Here is a 27,875-nt window from a genome sequence, read left to right on the forward strand (position 1 = left end):
TGAGTTCAAATTTGGTCTCAGATACTTTCATTTCCTAGCTGTGTGACCCTGGGCAAGTCACTTAACCCCGAAAGAAAGAAAGAAAGAAAGAAAGAAAGAAAGAAAGAAAGAAAGAAAGAAAGAAAGAAAGAAAGAAAGAAAGAAAGAAAGAAAGAAAGAAAGAAAGAAGGAAGGAAGGAAGGAAGGAAGGAAGGAAGGAAGGAAGGAAGGAAGGAAGGAAGGAAGGAAGGAAGGAAGGAAGGAAGGAAGGAAGGAAGGAAGGAAGGAAGGAAGGAAGGAAGGAAGGAAGGAAGGAAGGAAGGAGGGAAAGAGGAAAGAAGGAAAGAGGAAGGAAGAAAAGAGGAAGGAAGAAAAGAGGAAGGAAGGAAAGAGGAAGGAAGGAAAGAGGAAGGAAAGGAAAGGAAAGGAGAAAGGAGAAAGGAGAAAGGAGAAAGGAGAAAGGAGAAAGGAGAAAGGAGAAAGGAGAAAGGGAAAAGGGAAAAAGGAAAAAGGAAAGGATACAAGGACACATTTCTGATTAGTTGAATTTACCTGTTAAGCAACTTTGTTCATTTCTTTCAGAATTCTAGGTCTCTGTGGAAAACAAACTGTTTCATTACCCCATCCTGTGTCCATTTATCATAAAATGAAAGGTCATGTAGTTCTTTAGTATCAGAAGTATGAGTTACCATGGACCTCTTGTGATCCCTTTATTACTCTTAATAACTATGTGACTTTGAAAGGGTCATATAATCTCTCAGCTTCAACTTTCTTTTTTTTAATTATCTTTTCTTTTAAAAATTTTATTATAGCTTTTTATTGACAAAACATATGCTTGGGTAATTTCTCGACATTGACCCTTGCAAAACATTCTATTCCAAATTTTCTCCTCCTTCCCCCCATCCCATCCCCTCCCCTAGATGACAAGTAGTCCAGTTAAATATTTTAAAAATATATGTTAAATTCAATATATGTATACATATTTATATAGTTATCTTGCTGCACAAGAAAAATCAGATCTAGAAAGAAAAAAAAAACCTGAGAAGGAAAACAAAAATGCAAGCAAACAATAAAAGAAAGAGTGAGAATGCTATGTTGTGGTCCACACTCATTTCCCATATTTCTCTCTCTGGGTGTAATTGATTCTCTTTATTACTGAACAATTGGAACTGGTTTGAGTCATCTCATTGTTGAAGAGAACCATGTCCATTAGAATTGATCATTGTATATTCTTGATGATCTCCTGGTTCTGCTCATTTCACTCAGCATCAATTCATGCAACTCTCTAGGCCTTTCTGAAATCATCCTGTTGGTCATTTCTTACAGAACAATAATATTCCATAACATTCATATACCATAATTTACCCAACCATTCTCCAATTGATGGGCATCCACTCAGTTTCCAGTTTCTGGCCACTACAAAGAGGGCTGCCACAAACATTCTTGCACGTACAGGTCTCTTTCCCTCCTTTAAGATCTCTTTGGGATATAAACCCAGTAGTAACACTGCTGGGTCAAAGGGTATGCACAGTTTGATAACTTTTTGACCATAGTTCCAAACTGCTCTCCAGAATTATTGGATCAGTTCATAGTTCCACCAACAATGTATCAGTGTTCCAGTTTTCCCACATCCCCTCCAACATTCGTCATTATTTTTTCCTGTCATCTTTAGCTTCATTTTCATATCTGTAAAATGTGGATAATAATAGCATGTACCTCAAAGGGTCATTGTTAGGATCAAATTACATAGCATATTTGCAAATCCTGAAGGTGTTATATAAATGTTCATTGTAATCATTATATTATTATATATTATTATTATAGTTATATGTATATTTCCCCACTGTTGTACCCTAAATTTGTTTCCATTTCCTACAAGAGATGCTGCATATTTGTGGAAGAGTATAGAGAAAATATATTATAGTTACAATAAAATATTAGTACTATGGTATTGACTATCATAGGGAAGATCATTAATATGGGCCTGTGAACTACAAAGTACAGAACGACTGTATATCCTAGAATCTCAGAAAAGCAGCCACTTTCTGATAAAAACAACTTGTAATTATGAGTACAAGTTTGGAGAGTACTATAGTACTTTATGGTATAATGCATCTGCATGTTACAATCTAGAAAAATCTAGGTATTTTTTCTCCATTTAACTTTTCTGAATGTGTTATTAGGGTGATCTTTCGAATAGTTGAAGATCTTATGAAATAGGCGTTGTAAGGTTTGGGGTCTTCATATAATCAGAACAATGTCATCTGCAAATAGCAATCTCTATAGAAGCTCAACCTTAATAGGGAATTGTTTTATTTGGATTGCATGAAAGGTGTACTCCATGAAGAGTGACAAATACTTGTGCAAATATGATTCTCCCTGTTTTTTATGTCATTATTGACATTGTTTAAAATTTTTTGCATAATCTAATAAGGCTAAGATTAGTGAGGAAACAATTAATTGGGAAAAATCATTGTATTAAGTTTTTCTGCTAAAGGTCTGATTTCCATGATATATAAGAAACTGATTCAAATTTTAAGAAAGAAAGCCATCCCCCAAATGATAAACAGTTCAAGAATATGAATAGGCAGTTCTAAGGGGAAGAAACCCTGGGTAATTATAGCTGTATGAAAATAATGTTCCAAATTTCTAATAATTGAGAAAGACACATTTAAACAATTCTGATATTTCATCTTTTACCCATAAGATTATCAAACCTGGCAAAAAAGGAAAAAGATAAATGTTGGAAGAGATGTTGATGTACACCTGTGAATGAGTACAACCATTCTAGAAAACAATTTGAAATGATACATAGTTACTAAACAGCTCTTTGTCTTTAAGCCATTTATATCACTGCCAGGTCTACAGCCAAAAGAAATATAAAAAATTGGAAAAGTTCCTATCTGTACAAAAATATTTTTAAAAGCTCTTTTTGTAGTGGTAAAGAAACTGGAATCTAAGGGGATGCCTATCAATTGAAGAATGGCTGAATAAATTATGGCATAAGAATGTGATGGACTATTATATTGCTTTAAGAAATGAAAAAGTAGATGATTAAAAAAGACATAAAAGATTTATATGAACTGATATGTGAAATCAGCATTATTGAAGGACAATTTATAATGTAATAACAAATTAAAAAATGAATAATTTTGAAAATTTTATACACTGGTTAAAAACAAAATGAACATAACCCGGAAATAGTTCATATAATAACAACACTGGAAAAAAAGAAACAACTTTGAAAACTGTAAGAACTATGATCAATACAGTAAAATCATTCAAGATTTCAGAGAACGGATAATACTACACATTACAGTGAGGTGATGGGCTTAGAATGCAGAATGAGATTGAGAAATTCAAATTAATTCTACTTTGTAATTGATTCAATATTGTGTTGATTTCATATTGATTCTGTATGTGCTTAAATCTTCTTTCTATGTTCTTTAGTTAAGTTCAGGAATTTAGCTTTTCCCTCTGAGCTAGTTTAAAGGTGAACCTGACCATAAGTCACTATAATTAAAAGGAAAGAACTGTCATCTTCTATGCCATTAGTCCCAAAACTAGCTCTAAGAATTGTCTCTGAATTGTCCTTACACCATTAAGGAAAGCTGTTATCACCCTAATAAATCTTCTGGGTGTTAGGGATTTTGCAAATTCTGATGCAGTAGCAAAGATTTTAGGATGCAAGATGGATCCCATAAATCAATCAGTATTCCTGGGATCATTAGCCCCACGTGGGTACTAGCCTGTTTTCTTTAGAAAATTGAATCATAATCTTTCTATCTCTGCGATGATGTCTGGCTTACTACCAATCATGTTCTCCCTGGTCCTCTTCTTTGTTCTGTAATTTTTTAAAAGCCTGCTTCTACACATTTTTGTCTCTAATATAGCTGAGGTGGCCATCGACCTTCTATTAATAAATTCTTGCTATATTAATGAACTGCCAGTGTTCAGAATTTCATGTCTCAGGCTACTTTTATTAATTTGTGTCATGAGCAGACACATTATACCATATTATATCATATTATAGTACATATTTGTACATAGATAAGAGAATTTATTTTGATTATAAATATTTGATTAAGAAATTTTGTTTTTCTCTTCTTTTTTTTTCTCTTCCCAATGTATTAGGAGCAAAAGAAATAGATTTTATTCATTTTTATAAATGCAGGATGGAGCTATAGATGTGAAATGTTGCAAAAATTTTCAGTTGAAATTACCATAGTATAATTTTTACTTAATATCTTTAATTTGTGACAACAAACTTCTAAATGTTAAAAGGTAAAAATAAAAACACATCAATAAAACTTTTTTAAAGCAAGGGAAAAAAGAATAAATATTTTAAGTCTCATTCATTTAGTATTTTTCTCCAGTTGCATATAAAAAAATTAATATTTAAAAAAATTTTTTTGAGTTCAGATTCTCTCCTTTGATGCTGTATAAAACTTTCCATAATAGTCATGTTATGATAAGGACACATAGACAAAAAATATCCTCAAGAAAAATAAAAAAGTAAAAGAAAGCTCCTTCTAAAGACCAAAGACTTTGATTTATCCTGATTCTGGATGATCCTGAGGCTCTCCAGGGAACTAGCCCATACTTTATATTTGGCACCCAATGTGGGGGGAGAAGTAAAGGGGGTAGGCAAGCTGCCACATGGCTTGCCAAGGATGTATCCTGGATTCTGGAGTCCAGAGTGTCCAGCCTCTCTCTTTCTCATCCTGCTGCCAAGTGACTCTAACTCCTCTCCCTCCACCCTCCAATCTTGCCTAAGATTATCTCACCACCAAACATTCAGCAAGCACCAATGGTGAGGAGAGCTATCACATCACCATCTCATTTAAATATGTATCTAGAGCCATTATCTCATATCGAATTGGTAATTAGCCTTATGTGCTGGGTTGTCTGATTCAAGCATACCTTTTTGAAGTTTCAGCTCTCTACAACTTGATATACATGCAAATTGCTCTCTGAAAAATTTCACAGTTTTTGAAAAAAAAATCCTTTGTGCTGACTTTAAGGTAAAATTTAGATGGCTAGTCTGTCCATTAAGTTTATCAGTACATATATTTGGATCAAGAACTAGATGGACAATAAATTGGATATAGATTTGAAAAGGAGGAAGAGAAAATATTCTATTGGTTTTTTTAGAAAATTGTATTAACAATATTTAATTACAAAGGTTTATTACAAAGACCTAATCTTTCAATAGAGATGTTTCCACAAATATATTATATTCAAAAAGTGATGAATTGGAAAAATAAAGTAGGCCGATCATTTAATGATAATGGACTGATTAAATCCTTGGTAGAAGCTGTGTGGAATAGCATAAATAAGAACCTGGGAGAATAGGAATTCATCTTTTTTGTATGTTCATCAATGATGGGACTAGCCTCATAGCTGAATGGCATAGTAGATAGAGCTCCAGATCTTGAGTCAGGAAGGCTTGAGTTCTGTGACCTCAGATACTTACTAGCTGTGCAATCCTGAGAAAGTATATAAATTTAGAGTTCTCTTCATTGTGACATAATTATGATCTGGATAGCATGAGTATTATCATGCCCATTTTGCAGATAAAGAACTGAGATACCGAGTTAAGAGATTTGTCCATGGTCAAAGAGCTAGTTCAGTGAAAGATCAAGACTGGACCCCAGATCTAATTCCAAATATGTTTTCCAGTAAGTCAGTCACATCTCATTTAATAAAAATAACTAAAATAAAAATAAAGGAGATTTATATTATTCCCTAAGATTTTTTATAAACTGAAAGAATTCTGACATATAAACCCTTAACCCCACCTTCTGCTCTTTATAAAATTCCATTCTACTCATCCTGTATATATATTCACATTCTATATAAGGTTGCTAACAGATACCCAGAGCTCATTGACTGATTGATAATGAATTCAGTTCAGCCTGTGCACTGTGCATAATAAAATGGCAGTTTCCTCTCTCTGCATTTTTGAATGGTAATTGGCAGCAGTACCTAATCAGAGGATTCTCAGGCTATTTTATCACATTGTATAAAGTCTTGGAAGGGCTACTTTCAGATCTTATGAAATAGATTGAACTTTTTTTTTTTTAACAGAAAGTCATTCCTCTGAGATATTAGAAACTTAACTGAATTCATACATTTTATTCCCCTGACTAGTGAAATATGGAACACTGTATTGCCACATGACTTCATAGGTATGTTTAATTTGACCTAACGATGCTAAGTTTTCTTTATGAAAAAATATCTTACTATGAAAGAGAATACAAACCTTTCTGGATAAAAAGATGAAACATAAATCTAGAAACTCAAATTTCAACCTAGCTATACCTGTGGTTTTATAGATACATATATATCCTTTGATAAGTCATTTAATTATTACTTTTTATTACTTCCTCATCTAAGGAATAAAGATAATACTTAACATAGCCAACTTCATTAGGATTAACAAAGTAATGTTTGTTAAGATATTTAAGTTTTCTAACATGTAATGAGGACAAATCACAAAAGGATACTGAGTTTTTTCCTTTAATATTTTTGTTTTGCAGAAATGGCAGCATTTTAGTCATATTTGACCTTTACTTTGCCACATGGGTGTCAGATGAAAGCGCCAAGAATGAGCTGATTCAAGGAATTGAAGCAAATAACCAACTGATGCCTTTCCGCATTGATTTGAGCAGCATATATGTTACAGGTACCTTGAATATCATTTGCTTCATGATATGTGACTCTGAGTCCTGAGCATACTTTTCTTTTCATGCTGTTATTTTGTGATCTCATCGACTTCTACTGATTCAATGATCACTAGGCAGATGATTCTTAAATCTATTCATCCAACTCCAGCTTTCCTGAATTCCAGTCTTGCCTATTGGGCAATACAAACTCAATATGTCAAAAATTGAATTTATTATCGTTCTCCCCAAACTCACTCATTATTTGGCCTCCTTCTTAATATTAAGGATAACTGCTATGGTGGATAGAATTTTGGACCCAGAGCCAAAAAGATCCAAGTTCAAATTCTGCTTTTATCAACTAACAGTGTGATCCTGGGCAAGAACTTAACTTCTCAGCCTCAGTTTTTTCATCTGTAAAATGGAGATATTAGTATTCACTTAACAGGATTGTTGTGAGGACCAAATGATATAACATATGCAGACAACCTTATAAAGTATTACATACATGCAGCCTTAAAATGTTACATGATTGCTGGCTATTATCTTTTCCTTATTATTAATATTTATCATATGTACCCATTCTTGTTCCATTCATCCTCTAGAGCCTTCCTATCTCAGATTACCTTCCTACTGTGCAGACATACATGCACAGACACATACAAAAACATGTATTTTCCAAAACATACATGTGTATATTCTTAGCTTTTGTATACCCAGTGTCTCATCATATAATGCCTAAATTTTTTAACACTAAATCTATGTGATGATGTTTATACCTAAGGCTAATTGTGGGTCAAAAATAGAAGGCTAATGATATTTATTACTATTATTTGACTTTTTGCTATGTTAGACAATGTTCTAGAATGTATCTAATAATTCATGGATGAATTGGGATTTTTGTTTTAGGAAGGTGTTTTCATACTGACAAATTCTTCATATATTTCCAAAAATGGAACAGTAGAAGGAAGATAGGACACTTGTTAGCTCTATATTGGAAAACTTTATATTCATTTCACTTTCTTTTCTTAATAAAAATGTGATCCTGAAAAGAAAATAGGAAGCCAAACTGAAAGCAAAGAGATTTTTTAGCATGCTAAGGCTTCTGTTCTTGATAGCAAATTCAGATTTCTGGGGAGCATATTTAGCTTTCACACCTGCTTTGAGTTCACAGCCAACCATAGCAATCTGTGATATCTTAGGATATCAAGGTAAAGCACTTCACAGGAGAGTGAAGAGTAGAGAAAGAAGGGAGTCAGTCAAGGAAGAAAAAGGGAATATTTAGAATGCAAGCTGCAGTATTTATTATTAGAATAGGAAAACATTTCTGGTACCAGGCAGGAGACAAGGAGTGGAGACCAAATACTTTTACAATTGTGAAAGAAGTCCTTTTAGATAAAACTGAAAGGTCTCTTATCTAAGGACAGCAAGTAATTTTTACAATGGTGGGTAAATTTATCTTATAAATATCCTTATATAAAGATTGAGGTCTTTTTAGGTCACAAAATATCTAGGGAATTTTTATATTGTTGGCCCATCAAGATGCAGTGAAATGATTGTGGTTCCTATTTTTTCCCACACATCTGCAAACTGAAAATACTCTTGGGACAAACACATCTATTCCAGCTCCTAAGGCTGTTGCTAGCTCATTACCTTACTAATGTTCTCACCAGGTTCTAAAGCTATTTAGTGAATGTGAATATAAAACATCCCCCAAAGTACTCAAAATGCAAAAATCCGGATTGATGATCTGTGATGCAATCCATGGGTCCTTCCAGGACCATATGCCTATGTGGAGCACTTCCCCGGGCTTCCTAGAACTGATGGATTGAGTTCCCAGATTCTCTGAGGAGGAGAATTTTTCAGAATTGCTGAATAAGTGAGCACTTCCAGACCTGATAAAACTTCCAGGAGAGTCATTGTTTATGAGAGGATATTGAGAATTACTACACAAATTCTTTTTGTAATATATCACTTGGATTTTATGTCAAAGTGAATTGCTAATTAATTTATGGAATTATGAAATGGGAGAGATATGTCTGATTCTTTGGGTACTTTCCAAGAAAGACTAGAGACAACAGAAAATAAGATTTCAGGTACAATTTAATAAGGTCCAGAAGGTAGATGGGCTAATAAGCACAGAAAGTACAGTGACAAGTGGCAAAAGAAAAAAAAAAAAAACAATATGGGGAAGATACAGAGGCAGATAACAAGGAGAAAGGAATAGTATAGTTGAGGAAGATAGATAGCATGAGGAAAAGAATGGGGAAGGCAGAAAATTAGAGAGGGTAACTAATGAAAACATGGATTCGAGTTAGGAATGTTTGATAGCATTCATCCAAATGGTGGTGCAAGAGAGCTGGGGGAATAGAGAGTGGGGAGATCATATATTTATATAGTTTTAGTGGGGGACTTTTATTCAGGCAACCTTTGGAGTTAGTTCATTAACATATGGAAATTGTTTCAAAGCTGTCAGTAAAACTTTAAAATTAACTTGTCTAAATCATCTCAAAATTATCAGCACCATTTGTTCTGTTCTTGCTGCAAATATCTAGTGCTTATTTGAGATTTAGAACCAAAAGAACCTGACAGCAAGGACTAGATGACTTCCCCTGATATAGCACACATTTCCAGGATTTGATTTTTGATTAATAAATTATGCAGTAAATTATCTCTTTTGATCTTTTGGGCAGTCTGTACATGATGTCTATGTTCCCCTTTACAATCTGATTTCCTGCTATTGTTACTTTATACTTGCTACTTGCAAATATATGGAGGATCAGAATTAAGATAGAATTTCCACACAAAATAAGAGCCAATGAAGATTGACAACAGAAATATTTGTCATCCTAAAGTATGTTAAAAATCCTCTATGTAAAAATAAATCAAGTTTAAATGATTCCATACAACTCACAATAGCTAAAAAAAATATTTTAAATCAAAGTAGACTTCATGATTAGGGAGGAAACAGTTTACAAGATCATGACAATCATAAAAATTTAACAAAATAGGTCATCCTAAGAAAGCTCAATAAAACTAGAAAAAGTTTTCAGATAGTTTAAACTACATAATAAAAATAACTGTTATAAACTGTAAGCATGAGGTTCTTGGGTTAGAAGGTATATGATTGATCAAAATTATCAAGAAAGAGAGTAAAAAGTATTCAGCTAATTGTAAAACTTTTTAGGCTTCATTACAATTTTAGTAAAAGAGGTCCAAAGATTAATTTTACCTTTATTTTATTTGAGTATTTTAATCACAAACTTTTTTACACAGTCAGTGCTAAGCCCAAAGCAATAAACAACAACAACAAAAAAAAAAAAACCAAAAAAAACATTTAAAAACTGTAGAAAGAATGAATGTGTTCATTCCTATACCATATTATTTGTATTCTTTTTTAAAAATTCAGAGAATTTAAAATTTTTCCAGAGTAACTTCATGGTAAATATGAACTTCAGCTTAGACATATTTCTCTACAAAATGACAATAGCTCTTAATTGCCAAATCATATAGCCTTTTGTCATTCTTTTTCCTTCTTGATCTTTTTATAGTAGTTAACATTGTTGACTACAGGTAATTGGGTAATGTGGAGGACAGAATGTTGAATCTGAGGTCTAGAAGACCTGAGTTTGAAATTTGCCTCAAATACAACATAATGTGACTCCGAGCAAATTCCTTAATCTCCTGTAACTTCCATTTTCTCCATAATAAAATTGGGAAAATAAAATCATCTGTTTCATAGTTACTAATAGACTCAAATAAGGAATTATATTCAAGGTGTTCTGAAAGGCTTAAGGCAGTTTTAAGCTACTAAAGATATGAAAGCTCCAAACTTCAAACTGCACTAAAAGTTTTGGAACACCATGTTTAAACTACTTTGCAAATCTTCAAGTTCTAGATAAATATTAGCTCTTCTTATTGATCACCATCCTCTCTTGCTCTCTTCTCTCTGGGGTTTTTAATGACACTATTCTCACGTGATTCTATTCCTTCTCAGTCTCCTTAAGTGGATCATTATACATATCACAATTTCTACCTGTGAAGTTATCCAAAGGTGCCGTCCTGGAGTCTCCCTTGGGTGTATTTAATTATAATCTCTAGAAGATAAAAATGCACCACTATGAATACTTTCTCCTGAGATCCAATACTCTGTCTCCAAGGGCCTGTTGGACATTTTGAATTGATTATTTCAGGCATCTCAAATGCTACATCCCCAAAGCAGATCTCATTATCTGTTCCTCTATACATACTTCTCTTCTAAACTTCCCTATTTCTTTTAAAAGCTCCACTAGCTTTCAGGTTAGTTGCATTGACAACTTCAATTTCATCCTTGTTTTATAACTCTTACTTATATATATATATATATATATATATATATATATATATATATATATATATATATAATTATTATATTATTATATTATATTATTATATATTAATATTGTTGTATTATATATTAATATTATATGTAATATTATATTTAATATATATTATATATATAATAAGCTGCCAACAAGTCATTTCCATTTCAGTCCCGGGTCTGTACTCTTCTTTCCACCCTAGTTTTAACCTCTTAATAGGACTATTGAGTCTCCCTTCTCTAATCCATCTTTCACACACAAAATGAAATCTCTGCCAAAGGGAAAAGATCTGACCATAACCCTGAGTGTTTCCCTTGATTTCTAAGATTGAATATCTCTAAAGATCCTTTCACAACCTGCCACTTTTTCCATAACTGAGATTAGTCAGACATGAGAAAACTAAGGCTAAAGGAGGGTAGTTGATTTGCTCACTATCAACTCAGATATTAATTGTGGGAGGTTGGATTTGAACTCAGAACTTCCTGACTTCAGATCCTGTGACCGTTGTATTATCTAGTGCTTCAATCTTTTGTATGACACTTCAAAGAACCCACAAATTAATATAGTGCTTTCCACTACATTAATGACATAATATTGGCTGAAGAGAATGATGTGGTACATGTCCTAGAGGGGATGGTAACTCATAGAAAAGACAAAGGGAAGAGATCAGTTCTAAGAAAATTCACAATCTATTCCTCTCAATTAAATTTTGAGGAAATAAAATGTATAGGGAGAACCTATGTGATTTTAGAAGTAGCCTGCAATAAGCTACTGATATTCTTTGCTTCATACTCTTAACCACACCCAGGTTCCTTTTGAGTGTGTATGTGTGTGTATAAAGTTGGCTATCCAAAAATACTAAGGACTATATTTTTGGAAATCTCTATTCAAAAAAGATCAGAGTCTTTAGTAGGCACAAAAGGGCAACCTGTTTAATCAACCATTAGTTTTTTGGATCCATAGGCTCCCAAGTGCTAGTATTTTGAAAAGTGCTATACTATTTTACAGGGCCCTTGCTGCTACAGAAAAGATGATGCAAGATTATATCATCACTTCAGTCATACTTTCCCATTATGTGTGACAGATTTACATGTAATGAGAAACTCTAAATAAAGGGTGATGGTAGAAGATGGATAGGGTTCATTATGATTCATTTTGCATCAGACAACAATGTAGTAAGAAACTCTGAATGAAAGATGATAGGTAGGGCACAAAAGCCATCCATTGCTAAATGGAAAAGTATATTTAAGATCTTGATTTTTTGGGTATTAGTGATTTGGGGGAGAACAGGTTGTGATTGCTAATCTCAGATCCAATGCTTTACTTCCTCTGCTAATTCATTCAGTAACCTATGAGGACTTGGCTCTTGATGCACATCATTCGTTCATTGATATGTCTGCCCACTTTCAAAAACACATAAACAACTGAACCTCAGTGGCCATTAATTCAGTAACCTGGAATACCTTAAGTGTTAATGGTTCTGACACGTTCACCCAATGGGCCAAATTGAGCTCTGTATAGCTAATATATAAGAAAAACAGGAATAGTATAGTTAAATTTTTTTTATATATTGATTCCTGAGTGATGGCTGCATGACTGAGTAAAAAGTCTGAGGTCTGTAGAGAAGAATAAATAATTAATGACTCTATTCTTTAAGGTTAAGAGGAGTAAAGGAATTTTTTAATTATAGCTTTTTATTTACAAGATATATACATGGGTAATTTTTCAGCATTGACAATGGCAAAATCTTTTGTTCCAATTTTTTCCCTCCTTCCCCCTTCTCCCCAAGATGGCAGGTAGGCCAATACATGTTAAATATGTTAAAGTATATGTTAAATGCAATATATGTATACATAGCCATATAGTTATTTTGCTGCACAAGAAGAATCAGACTTTGAAATAGTATAATTAACCTGTGAAGGAAATCAAAAATGCAGGTGGACAAAAACAGAGGGATGGAAATGCTATATAGTGGTTCACACTCATTTCCCAGAGTTCTTTTGCTGGGTATAGCTGGTTCTGTTCATTATTGAACAAATGGAACTGATTTGTTTAATCTCATTGTCGAAGAGGGCCATGTCCATCAGAATTGATCAGCATTTCTCTGATTAATAATGACTTGGAGCATCTTTTCATATGGCTGAAAATAGTTTCAATTTCTTTGTCTGAGAATTGTCTGTTCATATCCTTTGACCATTTATCAATTGGGAAATGGCTTGATTTCCTATAAATTAGGGTCAATTCTCGATATATTTTGGAAATGATGCCTTTATCAGAACTTTTGATTGTGAAAATGTTTTCCAAGTTTATTGTTTCCCTTCTAATCTTGTCTGCATAAGTTTTGTTTGTACAAAAGCTTTCCAATTCCATATAATCAAAATTTTCTATTTTATGATCAATAATGATCTCTAATTCTTCTTTGGTCACAAATTCCTTCCTCCTCCACAAATCTGAGAGGTAAACTATCCTATGTTCTTCTAATTTGTTAATAATCTCATTCTTTATGTCTAGATCATGAACCCATTTTGATCTTATCTTGGTATACAGTGTTAAGTGTAGGTCAATGCCTAGTTTCTGTCATACTAATTTCCAATTTTCTCAGCAGTTTTTATCAAATAGTAAATTCTTATCCCCAAAAGCTGGGGTCTTTGGGGAGTAAAGGAATCTTGATACACCTCCCACCCCTTATAGATTGTATGGCATGTTATTTTTCTTTTTCTTTTTCTTTTTTTCTTTTTCTTTCTTTTTTTTTTTTTTTTTTTTTTTTTTTTTTTTTTTTTTGAGGCTGGGGTTAAGTGACTTGCCCAGGGTCACACAGCTAGGAAGTGTTAAGTATCTGAGACCAGATTTGAACTTGGGTTCTTCTGAATTCAGGGCTGGTGCTCTATCTACTGCGCCACCTAGCTGCCCCAGCATGTTATTTTTCATAAGATTTATCATGCACTCTCTGCTGGTTAATGCCTTCACTAGAAGCGCAAAAATTGGGAATTACCTCTATCACTATTCTAAACATGGACATGGGTAAAGGAGTAGTACAGGACATAATGAATGCTATATTTCAGAAAATGTGAAACTGTATAATTTCCAACTAAAAACTATGTAACTATTTCTGTTAAATTATATTCCTCATGTCAGTTGGAACATCTACCTTTGCTACCATTGATTCCACATGAGTCAATTTGCTCTTGAATGGCAAATTGATTATAATGGCCTGCTTTACCAATCTTACAGAAAGTGCTCTGACTATTACAGTTGATGCTTATTTAGGATATGGTCTTGCATTGCTAGTAATCTATTACCATGACAATCACCATGACAGTCAAAGGTTTTCCCAACTCCTATGCCACCCTCAAGCAGCAAGTATTGTTTGACACTGAAATGGACTTTTAAAATACCTTTATTGTAATACCTCTGTTGATTTGAGTTGGATATTCCATCTCCCAGAAACTATCTCTGTAATAAGTCAGCACAATCCCAAGAAGAATGATGGCTCTCTATTTTATCATTTTCTTGATCTGACCTCTAAAAAGACAGAAGTGATTAAAATAGATTTCACTTAGAAATAGTCCCAGTTGATTCTCTCTAACCTAATCTATCCCCAATGTGAAAATAACTAGATTTGAGGTCTCTTTCTCCTCAGAAGGTTCTATACACAGCCACTTGTAATTAATAATCTCTCAGATGTAGCAGGGATCTTGACAAGAATCCTTTGAATTTGTAATCAATTGTCAGCATAACATTTGATTTGTCTTCAAGTTTAATTTTGTTATATTAGTTATAAAAATTATACAAGTTTATTTTGATATTCTATTTTTCATTAACACAATCATAATCTTTTTCATTGATTAACTGGGGCCTGTACTCCAATTCATTATCTCTTTTTTCCATTAGCAGTTATCCATTTCTTGATAAAATAAATCCCTTCCTTTGCTCTAAATAAAGAAAAGATAAATTATTGTGTTTTATATTATAATTAATGAAGTCAATAACAAACAGAAATCAATAACTATTTACAATAATTTGTCTATAAGAAAGTTTACTAAGTCACTTGAATCTCTCACTATAGTACCAGTTGGTTTTTCTTCCCTTGTGAAAATTCTTTTTTTTTTTTTGCCATTAAGCCTTTTTTGGTTATCAAGGAAAACCTCTTCTCAAAAATCCTTTTGTAAGATAATGTTGAAAACAGTTTTCTAAGGAAATAATAGTATCTAACATATTTGTAGTACTTTAAAATTTCAAATTTTTTTATATTATTTAACTCTCAAAAAGGCCTTGTAAGATAGATGCCATATTATCCCCCTTGTACACAAGTAAAGAGTGAGGCCAAAAAACTTAAATGACTTGCTCAGGGTCACACAGTAGTAGCATTTGATTATGTCTTCCTGATTCCAGAACCATCATCTATCCACTTTCCTACCTAACTTCCCAGAATATTTCTCCACCTTTTTTTCTCTCGCAAGGGTTACATCAGCTTCTCCTCAGCTATAACAGGTAACAATCAATTTAGCTACCTTCGGTTAGATTGTGGCCCCTCAAGAACCATACTTTTGCCTTTCTTTATATCCTTAATACTTAGCATAGTTCTTGTCAAGCTTAATAGTCTATCTCCTGTTTGTTTTATGTCTTATACTCTAAGGGTCAAAAGTAAAAAGATAACGTTTCTTTGACTTCATAGAGAAGCATCTCATAGCAATTGTTAGTTCAAAGTCTACAAGTAAACATGGCTTTTCTCAACATTTCATGTAGCGATAAAAAATATAATAATAATAATATCTGTGGTCCCCATTCATTTACAATTTTTGCTTATGATGGAAAGAGATGAATAAATATTTTGATACATGTTTATTTTTCTTCCTTTTTTAGCATATGCAATGGTAGTTATATAGCTACTACAATTTTTTTTAATTGCCTAGAGGTGTAGGTCCAAAGGTATGCACAGTTTTGTATGCAAATACTACCAGAATGGTTAGACCAATTTACAATGTTGACAGCTGTGGGTGAATATGCTGTTTACTTGAAGTTCTGCCAACATTTCTCAATAACATATCTCTAATCTTTTTTGTCAGTCTGATAACTGTAAAGTGAAACCATAAACTTGTTTTAATTTACCTTACTCTAAATAATAGTAATTTTGAGCATTTTTTTTCATATGGAATGCTGATGGTTTGGATTTCTTCCTTTGAAAACTCTTTTCATATTCTTTGAAGATTTATCTTTTGAAGAATGACCCTTAGTCTTTTATTTAAATTTTGAATCAATTGCTTATAAATCTTGGGGAAAAGATGTTGTAAGAGTGTGTCCTTTATGTTTTCCTTCTAATTTTAGTTACATTAAATTTGTGAAAAAGCTTTTAGATTTGTATTGAGTCAAAATTTCTCCTTTTATCTTATACAGACTTCTTTATCACTAATTTAATCATGAATTCCTCCTTTTCCCAAAGATCTGAAAAGTGATTTATTCCTTGTTCCTCTAATTTATTTACTATAAGGCTTCTTATGTCTGTATCATACATATCCATTTGTAGTTTATCTTAGTATATGTTGTGAGATATGATCTAAACCTCTTCTTACTATCCATTTTCCAATAACTTTTTTTTTGCTTCAAATAGTGAGTCCTTCCTCCACAACTTTGATTTTGTCAGGCACTATGATATTGTATTTGTTTGCTTCTATATGTTATAAGATCTGTCCCATTGAATGACTTCTCTATCTTTAATTAGTACCAAATCATTTTACTATAACACTTCACAAGACAATTTGAGATCTGGTACTAATAGAATATATTTCAGATTTTAAAAAACATTGACCAATATGGGATACTGGACCTGAAGGCAGAAAGACCAGACCTCATATCTAGATATTTACTAGCCCTTACTGGGCAAGTCACTTAATCTTCCTCAACCTTGGTTTCATCATCTGTAAAATGAGGATAATAATAGCACCTATCTTCTACAATTATTGTGAAAATTAAATGAGATAATATTTATAAAGCATTTTATAAGCCTCAGAGCACTATAAAAATGCTGGTGATTATTATTTCTATTATTATTTGTTATCCTAGATATTTGTGATTTTTTGTTCTTTCATGAGTTTCATTATTATTTTTTCTTCTAGCCATATAAAACACTCCTTTCGTTATTTTATTAATACAACATTAGATAAACAATTTAGAAAATGTTTCTCTTGGCATTTATATTTCCTTTTCAAAATGTCTGCTCATCCTTTTTATCAGAAATGCCTGGAAATCTTCTATTCCATTAAAGATTCATCTTTTTCCCTTAGAGGATCACATTCCATTTTTCTGGATAGGTTATCCTTGGTAGTAAGGGTTTATCTTTTGCCTTTCAGAGTATCATATTCCATTCTTTCCTTTATAATGGCAATGACAAAACTTATGTGATCCTTCCTTTGGTTCCTTAGTATTTGAGTGGTCTTTTGGGAGGTGGGGAGAGTAGCTTATTTTTCTTCTATGACCTGCATGCTATGAATTTTGGTTATTATATTCCTAAGAATTTTAATTTTAAAGTTCCTTCAGGATATTTCTGATAGATTCTATTTTCACTTTGATTTCTAAGAATTCTGGGTAGTTTTCTTTTACATTTTCTTGAAAATGTTATCTAGTCTTTTTTTTGGTGGAGGAGGATATCATGAGTTTCAATAGTCCAATAATTCTCCATCTCTCCTTCACTTGTTTTTAGGAGAATTATATATATATTTCTTGGACGAGGTTTTTCACTGTCCAATCTTAGGTATCAGTTCTCCCTGCTGTCTCCCTGCTGTTCTTTATCATTTAGGCATTCTATTTTTTTTTCTTTCTTACTTCCTTTTTCCCAAAATCTCTTGTAATTCTTGTGTCCTGGACAAGTCCATCCAACTTTATTTTTTTTCTGAGTTCCTGGAAAATTAGAATGAGCTAAAGAGAAAACAATGATTTGATGCAATACCAAGAAATATTAAAACAAAGCCAAAAGATTGAAAACATAAGAAACAAAACATTCTTCATAAAAACCTTGTAAATATTTTACTCAGTATCATGTTCAGAGTGGTTAATTAAGATATCAGAGGTAACACAGATGATAAACAGCTGTGCAAAGTTTTGAACTAAAGTATTCTGATACTGGTTGCCACGATACCTTCCAGGATACCACTCATGCAACAAAGTTTCTAGCTAAAATCAAAAAAACTTTCACACACACACATACAAAAGCCTTGTAGAAATATTTAACTAATCATGTTTACACTGACAAAATTCAAGATTAATCAGTTATGACCCTAAAAATGTTCATTTTAAATTCTTAAATAGAAAAGCATATACCAAGGAGCTAAAAAAAAACAAAACAAAACAAAAAAAAAACAATGCCCCAAACCATCTTACTCAAAACCCTTATTTTCCAAATAAAAACATCAATACCTAGGCAAGTGAACTGATCCCACATCACGGCTAGCTACTGGCACAGCTGGATTTAGAACCCAGGTTTCCTGACTTCCTATTACATTATGCCAGACACCTTCCAGAAGGCAGAAAAACAGAACAATCTGTATATTTACATTGTCCATTCCAGGAAAGGATATCAGGAGGTGTATGATTGCTGTTAAATGCTGTCAACATTTAAATAAAATAACTTCTTATTTACCTTTAACAGGTGCTGACAAACTTACAACTAGCAATCCTCCAACAACCAAAGGTCAGTTTGTGAATAACATTTCTCCATCTTTAGGTTCTTAAGATGTTTTCATATATAACAATTCTTTTTATTCTGATAACAATCTTAGGGAACAACTGGTACTAGAATTCAGGTCTTCTTGCCATTTTTCTCATTCAGGAAAGAGAAGACATATTTATAGTACAGGAGGGTCTCAGTGAAGAGCAGCAGAGATAAACAGGGGTAATAATAAATAAGATTTTATCTCTACACACCGGGGAGGAAGAGAACAGAGGCCAACAATGAACAATTTCAGAAATAATGGCTTCATTGTTCCCATAATGTTACCCAGACAAGTACATGGTGGAATGGCTTTGGATGGATGTGGGACTGAAAAGCAGTTTTCCCACTTTACTTAAAGGCCCGAATCCCTTCAATGCTCAAATGTATATAGAGTTTTAGACAAAGAGCTGACTAGTATCAATAGGATACTGTTTTATCATCTACATAGGAAGATAATAGTATACCCAAGATTAGAGAAATGAGGGTCATTTTTTAAATTGCCTGATTAAAAATGAGAAATAAGGGAAAGAAACATAAGGAACTTAAATCTGTTTTAACCTACAAGAAAGGTGAAGCAAAAAGTGAAAGCCCAGTCTCTGGATTTATTAGTATTCATATATATGGGAATATGAGGGGGCATGTAGAATGAAGCAGGATGAGGTCATTGGTTTTCATCAGTTCATAGTTTTGAAAAATTTAGACAGACAGATTGCATTAAAATTAGTATTTGTGTTAGACTAAATCAAGAATCATGACAGCATGAAACTAATTAAGAAAAAAATAAACCCAATCTTTTATTTAAAAAAAAAACAACTATTGCTTTAGAAACAGAAAAAGAAAATATTTTAAACTTTAGTGTTCTCACACACACTTCCATATTTCAGAGCTTAAAATATATAATTAATATTCAACTTACTCATTTAAATGGAGTTCATTATTATACTGAAATCATTATTATTGTTATTGCTATTATTATATATGCTATTTTCCCAATCTTTGAATTCAGCATAGGTCAGATAGAAATAGTTCTGGAACAAGTTGTTATTCTGCAACTATTCTTTAATATTTAATATTCTTTGAACTATTATATTAATTGATTAATATTTCAGCCTTTAGTATAGAAACAAACAGAATAACTGATTTTCAATGTTAAACAAAAGTATGGGGATATAAGCTAATCTTCTGTATCTAACCACTAGATGGCACTCTCTGTGGGGCATGGCTTCCTTCCAAAGCCCTGTGTTTTGTGCTTCCCAGTGGAAATAAAATTGTTATCCCTTGAGTTTACTCACTTTTTTTTATATAAAAAAGAAATTAATCAATTATACCTGGTGTCAGTTCCTTGTAAAAGCTTAACACAGATCCCTCCACTTTTCTCTCTTTCAATAATTCTAATTTCCCAGAAAAGTTTAGCAAGGAAGTAGTTTCTCAACAGAAGGGATCCTCTGCTTCATCTTCTCTTTATTTGTAAGTACTAAACATAAAAGAACTTCCTCCCCTATTTTTATCTCAAAACTCCTTGACATTATCTTTCATTATCTCCTTTTTCCTCTCCATCTTTGACAAAGAGGTTAACCTTCTCCTCTATGTACAGTTGATCCAATCCCCTTCTGTCTTTTCCAGCAAGTTTCAACCTTAATCAGCTCCCATTTTAAAAAATCTTCTATCTATCCCTCTCAAATGGTTTCTTTCTTACACTTCCAAACAGACTGAAGTCTCTCCCATCCTTTAAAAAAATGGCTTCGTTTTACTGCCCTCTCAGCACGATTGGATGGAATGATGGATACAATGTTGGACTTGGTGTCCAGAAGACTTCTCTTGGAAGACACTAGCTGTGTAACCCTGGACAAGTTTGTCTCAGTTTCCTCCCTTGAAAAATGAGCTGGAAAAGAAAATGGCAAACCACTCCAGTATCTTTGTCAGGAAAACCTCAAACGGGATCATGAAGAGTCAGAAATGACTGAACAATAACAAAACCATCCCCTCAAACTATTGTTCTATATCTCTTTTCTTTCTTTAACCAACTCCCAGAAAAAGTTGCTTACATTTGTTGCCTCTACTTCATCTTTTCTATTTCCTTAGCTCTTTTCATTTTGACTCCCTACCTCATTTCTTCAACTGAAATTTCTTTACCCAAAGTTATTATAATCTCTGAGAAATTTCATGATGTTTTTCAGTCTTTATCTATCTCAATCTGTTTACTGTATTTGACACTATTAATCTGGATCTTCTTGTATAGTCTCTCCGTTCTGGGCTTTATTGACAATTTTGCTGTTGTTGTTCTGTCATTGTTCAGTTGTTTTTCAATAGTTGTTTTTCAATCATATCCAACTCTTCTTGCTCCCTGTTGGTTTTTGTTTTTGTTTTGTTTTGGCAAAGTTCCTGGAGTGGTTTGTCATTTTTCTTTTCTAGCTCATTTTTCAAACGAGGAAACTAAGACAAATAAGGTTATTAACTTGGCCAGGATTACAGAACTATCAGATACAGAAGTATCTGAGGCTAGATTTGAACTAAGAGGTTCCTGACTTCAAGCCCAGCACTCTATCCCATGTGAACTTAGAGGCTCTTAATGACACTACTTTCTCATAGTTCTCTTATTTATCTGATCATTCCTTCTCATTTCATTTGCAGATTGATCATCTAAATCCCGCCTGTCCTAGTTTTCCTACTCTTTCTTTTCTACATTCTCTCTTGGTAATATCAGTTTCCAATCAATTCCCATTTCCATCATTTCTTTGTGTATGATTCCTGGATATATCTGTCCAGGTCTAGCCTTATATCACCGATTCAGGGATTGGGTTCTAATCCTAGTTCATAAATCACCTGTGGAATATTTCAAATTGAATCTTCAAAGGAATCTCAAAATAATATGTTCAAAATAAAACTCATCATCTTTCCCTCTAAATTCTCTGTTCTTTATATTCCCTATTTCTATTAAAAGGACCACTATTCTTCTAGTATCTCAGGTTTGTAAACTTGACATTATCCTTGATTGTTAGATGTGTCTCACCCAATATGGCCAAATAAATGCCCCAAACTTGTTATTACCACTTCAGTTTATCTCTTGTTGATGCAAGATGCCTTCTCTATATCCACATGACTACCACTTTCATTCAGGCTCAATAACCTCTAGACCTTCACTTGATCTATGTAGACATAACAACTGAAACACAAAACCTGATGAGTTTGCAAAGAACAAAATAGTGCCCAGGATAGCACTTAGATACATTCATCATTAGGGAGCTATATATATATATATATATATATATATATATATATATATATATATTTATACACACACACACACACAATTAGATCATATAGCATTGCTACAGAAAGGAAATTTAGCCATCCAGTGGTAAATGAACTTACTCCAGGGTAAAAAAAAAATAATCCTTCTTCCAAATTTCATTACTGATGAAATCTCTCTGTATGACTTTAAGGGACTTTAGTAAATTATGAGAGGATAGAGCACTAAACTTGGAATAAGGAAAACTTGAGATGGGATCCTACTTCAGATACTGCGACATGGTGATTTACGTGGTGATTTACAAATCATTTTACTTCTTTTAAGCTCAGTTTTATTCATCCCTAAAAGGAAAGATTTGAGCTACATCAAGTAAAGTTAACTGGGATTTATGAACTTGTCTTGTTTTAGCATTTTGATAGTTATCTCTCAATATAATTGATTACCTGTGTAATCTTATGTATTTTCTTGTTATACATTTTAAAATGTCATTCCAAAAAGAGGGATTAGGATGCAAAAGTTTTTGTTTAAAACTTCTGGGCAATATGCTCTCGAAAATACTAACTCTAGACCTATGTTCTAAGAAAACCTCCTTCATTTTAAATGGGAGAAAACTGAGGCTAAGTTAGTAGTAGATCTGAGACAAGTTTCCTGAATCCTTTAATCCTTGGAAAGAAAAGATTAATTGACAATTTTATTTCCAGACCAATGGCCTATTTCTTTAACCATTCCATAAAAATGACCTGAAATAGATTTTATAAGCAATGATCTATTAATTAGGGAAAATATTTTGAATAAAACTCTGTTTTTGTTGTTTATATAGGAGAACACTGATTTGACTTAATGGGATTTAACTGACAATCTCACTCAAAATATACTATCTAACTTTGCAAAATGCATGTCCCATATATTTATGATCTCTTAAGTGTCACTTATTCTTCTATTATTCTAATTTGTTTGGGATCTTTATCCTTTAACTAAAATCATGTTGGCATACCAGAAATTAGAAAACTTCATCCAGTACATATTTGTTAAGTATGTTTTAATTCTACCTTAGCTCAACCATCTAGAACCTAAAAAGATTATAAAGAGGTCACAAATGTTTAAGACAGACAATTTTCTCTACTTACTTAGATTCATGAACATAATAACTTTTGTTTTCTCAGATGTTTCAAGTCTCTTAAGTTTGAAAGGATTTAGGGAAGAATTTTAATATATTTTTTAATCAACTTTTAATCCCCAGTAGATGGCAGTGATGTTTTGGTTTTTGAATTAGAGCAAAAACTGATTTGAGTTCAAATTTAAAAACTTTAAACCAGTACTCTTCTTCTCCTCCTGGATATTCTCTCCTTTCTATGTTTTCATGTCACTTTTCCCTCCTGCTTCACTGCCTGTTCCCTAAAAATCTGAGAGTGCCTTCTCAATCTTCTTTGATTCTTTTTCATCCATGTCACTCCCAGTGACCCTTACAATCCCTCAAGTCTCTGTTTTAGGTCATTTTCTCTGTTCTCTCTTTACTGCCTTTCTTGGTGATCTTGTCACCAGGATTCAATTATCAGCTCTATGCAGATGCTTCTCAGGTCACTGTATACAGTTTTTCTTCTCCTGAGATTTAATAACACATGTCTATGACCTCTCTAATTTGAAGTCCTTTAGCCATCTCAAGCTCAGCATGTCCAAAATATAATTTATTCTTCCCTTCCAACTCTCCTCCCTTCTGAACGTCTCTATTAATGCAAAAGGCACCACGATCCTTCTAGTCACCAATAATGGCAAGCTCATTGTCATCCTCAACTCTTCATTTTTACTCCTACCATCTTGCCAAATACTATTGTTATTACAGGGTTAGGGTTAGGATTAGGGTTAGGATTAGGGTTAGGGCATGAATTTAGGGTTTAGGTTTAGGTTTAGGTTTAGGGTTAGGGTTGTCATGATCTCTTGCATACATTGTCTTCTCTCCACTCATATAGCCACCACTATAATTTAGCCATTTTCACCTTAAATACAATTTTTAACTGGTCTGAAGCTGAATGGATTTTTAAAAAAACAAACTTAGGAAGGAATCAAGAGAAAAACATAGAAAGAAAATGACATTTGATCAGTTGTATCAAATTGTATTATGATAAACTGTTTATATTGCAAAAGGACAAGAAAAAAGTGTCCTATCAGAATACTAGTATCTTTTAAGCATCATTGAAAAAAGTAAATTAGATAAGCAAAGGGATTTGGGATAATTCTGTTCTATTTTGATACTCTCAGAAGAAAGTAATGAGAAAAATAGGGGAATATACTGGGACAAAAAGGGGAATGAAGGAGATATTTCTCATAATTGGAATTTTTAATGTTAAGATATTTGAATATGGAATGGGAAATAAGGGAGCAAAGGGGAAGAGAAATGTGTAACACAAGCTTCATTTTCATTTGAATCAGATGAAGAAATGTTGAACTCACACACACCAAGACAATATAGCATAGAATACATTAATCTTAACTCCTTAATTGTGATGATGGCAAGATAGATAAGATCATAAGTAAAATAAAATACAACATTGGCAGGCAAAGGTGCACAAAGGTGCAATTGTAAAGAAAAATAAAAGAGAAAAGATACAAACAAGGGCAGGGCAAGGGAAAGAAAAAAAGGAGGAAATAAAGGAAAAACATATTCCCTTAATTATAGATCATTGGCATTAAAACAAATTCAAACTCTTTCATCATTTTTTTTTGAAAGAGATCTGGAGGGATAGGCAAAGAGACGAAAAGTACAAGGGATAGGATGATGGGAAAGACCCAATTCACAATCATAACTTTGAATGGAATGAATGACTCATAAAGAAGAAGATAATATAATGAATTAGTAGAATCCATCCCAAGTTATCTATTGGAAAGAAACTTGAAACATCAAGATTTGTGGAATTAAAATTAGGAGCTGCATCAAAATCTCTCATACTTTGAGTAAACTCAAAAGATTAGGATTAGCAATCTGATTTTAGTCTGGGAAGCAGTAGAAATAGATCAAACAAATAAGTAAGCACATTGCATAATGCTTAAAGGTATGAAATAATGCTTAAAGGTATGAAATAATGAATTATCATCAATACATAAAACTATTTACACACAAATAGTTGAATGAAAATTGATTTAGAAGCAGAATAGTAAGACTATACTAATGGACAATCTCAATGATCTCCTTTCAAACCTAGATACATTTAAGATAAACACGAAAACACATTAAGTCTCTGAATGTAACATAAGAAAAAAAAAGAGATGATCAATATCTAGAAATTATTACATGGGAACAGAAAAGAGTATATATATTTCTTGGATTGAATGACACCTTTACAAAAACTGATGCTATATTAGAGCATTAAAAAACTTACAAACAAGCATAGAAAAGCAAGAATGTTAAATAGTCTATACTAAAAATTATGTAATAAAAATCATATTCAATATAATATACTTGAAGAAAGGATTAAAATTTATTGACCCTAGAAAATTTAGTGTTGAAATATTGGTGGATCAAAGAACAGCTCCTATAATATATAAAAAATTTCATAAAATAAAAATAATGAAACAACATACCAAAACCTTATTGGAGAGAAAGGGAAGATATAAACAAATTGGGCCTCAAATTTTTAAAAGTAGAAAATAAGCAATCAGAATATGCCCAATAAAACACCAAAAATATTATGAAAACCAAAGAAGTTAAAATTGAAAGAAATTTCTTTATTGATTTCAAGCTATTGTAAAAACTACCAAAAATAAATAATTAGCCTAAATTAAAGAAAGAGTATAAAACTATTTGGATCAAAAATTAAAAAGGAAAATTCACAACAAAGAAAACTGAGAATATGTTTTATGAAACTAAATGTTCATATGAACATTCATATGTTCATATGAAACTAAGCAGTTTATGCCAAAAAAAAAACCTAAAAACTAAACTGAAATTATGAATATTTACAAAAAATGGAAAATCCATTGATTAACATAACCATATAGCTTGAATAAGCCAATTAAGGTACCCAAGTCATATGTGAATTCTGAAAAAGGGAAAAAACCCATAACTCTCAGCTGAATTTACAAATGAGTCCTATCAAACATTTAAACAAAAATAATTTCAAGTATTGTGTAAAATTTCAGCAAAAATAAAGCATTCTTCCAAATTATGTCTAGAATATGAATGTGATCTTTACAAACACCAGGGGATGACAAGATAGAAAATGATAAACAAAAATCTCTAATGTGCAATATTAAATGAAATGTTAATGAAGAGATTACTATATAATCAAAATTTATACACAATAACCATTTTAGATTTATGTACTGGATTAGCTCAATATTAGGAAAACAACAAATGTAATTGACCATATTAATAACAGAAATAGTCAATCATATTACAAAGGATAGTCTTGTCTTTTTAGTAATAAGTCAGGCAAATCTGAAATGCTCAGAATTTTCTTAGACTTTATTCTCTACTTTCTTCAGCTTGGAGTTTGACTCTATTCCATTGTTCTTCATCTGTTGTATTGTTTCCCAATGTTATTAGATACTCTCCCTCTGGTTCTGAGAGATTCACATTATCATGTAGTTTAGCTTGTTATACTTTAAGACACTTTGTCTTCAAATGAATCATAATCATCCTGAAAGTATTCATCTTCTCCCTCTCCTGGTACATCCTTCAGCAATACACTGTGAATATCATATATCAGGGAAAAATCATTAACCCTAAACATCCAACAAATATTCAGAAGCCCTTGAATCTTCTGACCTTTCTTGTATGTTCATTGGGGAAGGAGGATGTGATAGAAGTTAAAAATAGCTGTAATGGGGCAGCTAGGTGGTGTAGTGGATAGAGCACCAGCCTTGAATTCAGGAGGACCCAAGTTCAAATTTGATCTCAGACACTTACTTCCTAGCTGTGTGACCTGGGCAAGTCACTTAACCCCAACCTCAGGAAAAAAAAAAATAGCTGTCATGCCCAGGTAAACCTACATACCTTAACACTTTCCCCACAAGTCTCTCAAAAATATAAAAATATTTTAAAAGTTTGTTTTAAATTTATTTGTTCCTTTATTCATTCATCAAGTAATTATTGAATGTATATTATGTCTAAGACATTAGTATATCTGATATTGCATGTGTATATTATTTTTATTGCATCCCAGAAAAATGAATACATTTGTGACCTCTACCAAATGGGAATTAACTTTAATTTTGATCTCCCCAAATTACCATAAAATGTTTTCCACACATTAGTATTAATATTAATATTAAAAATTAAACTTCAAAGTGTGATGGCAGTATTTAAATATTTCAAATGATTTAAGTTGGTATTAATGTCTCCTCTATCCAGATAGATCTGATTTTTTGAAAAACTCTTGGTGAGTCATTTCATCAATTGTGACCAAATAAATTATTACTAGTGACCAATCTGCTTGTAATTAAACCTCTCCAAATCTAGCTAAGCTGTTTGATGGGACCTTTCTTACTTCAACAAAAATATCCAAGTAGGACATTAGCACAGATTGCCAATGTTTTAAACTTTAATTATTTTGAAATCACTTCCAAGAATCCTGCATTCTTGATATTCAATTTCCTATCTGATTTTCAGTTTCTATTTTTTTGATTTATCATATATAGAAAAATTTCCATTTGAATTAGCATACTATTACTGTATACAACACCAGTCTTAGATGTTACAGAGTTAATTTGAAAATGACCAAACTTAGTATTTAGTAGTCCATTCAATATAGATAAGGAAAATTCAATTTTTTTCCTTATCTTTTTTTTTAAATTCTCAGTTGAGTGCCTCCCTGGTTCAAAACTTTGTGCTGATACTCTAAACTGTATATCTGAAGAACTGTTTTGTGATGGAGAACCAAACTGTTCTGATGCTTCAGATGAAAGCAGTAGAATTTGTG

The 27,875-nt window shown here is 32.4% G+C and overlaps 1 protein-coding gene across 1 annotated transcript in view; it reads left to right on the plus strand.

The window, feature by feature from the left end:
- Nucleotides 1-27,875, plus strand: part of TMPRSS15 (transmembrane serine protease 15) — a 138,580-nt gene that overhangs the window by 19,909 nt on the left and 90,796 nt on the right. The window contains exons 4-5 of the mRNA XM_074302039.1: nucleotides 6,522-6,667; nucleotides 27,708-27,875. Of these exons, the coding sequence (XP_074158140.1) occupies nucleotides 6,522-6,667; nucleotides 27,708-27,875 (314 nt within the window). The remainder of the gene's footprint in view (nucleotides 1-6,521; nucleotides 6,668-27,707) is intronic.

The sequence above is a fragment of the Sminthopsis crassicaudata genome, chromosome 3 (assembly GCF_048593235.1).
Source record: "Sminthopsis crassicaudata isolate SCR6 chromosome 3, ASM4859323v1, whole genome shotgun sequence".
In the NCBI taxonomy this organism is placed as follows: domain Eukaryota; kingdom Metazoa; phylum Chordata; class Mammalia; order Dasyuromorphia; family Dasyuridae; genus Sminthopsis; species Sminthopsis crassicaudata.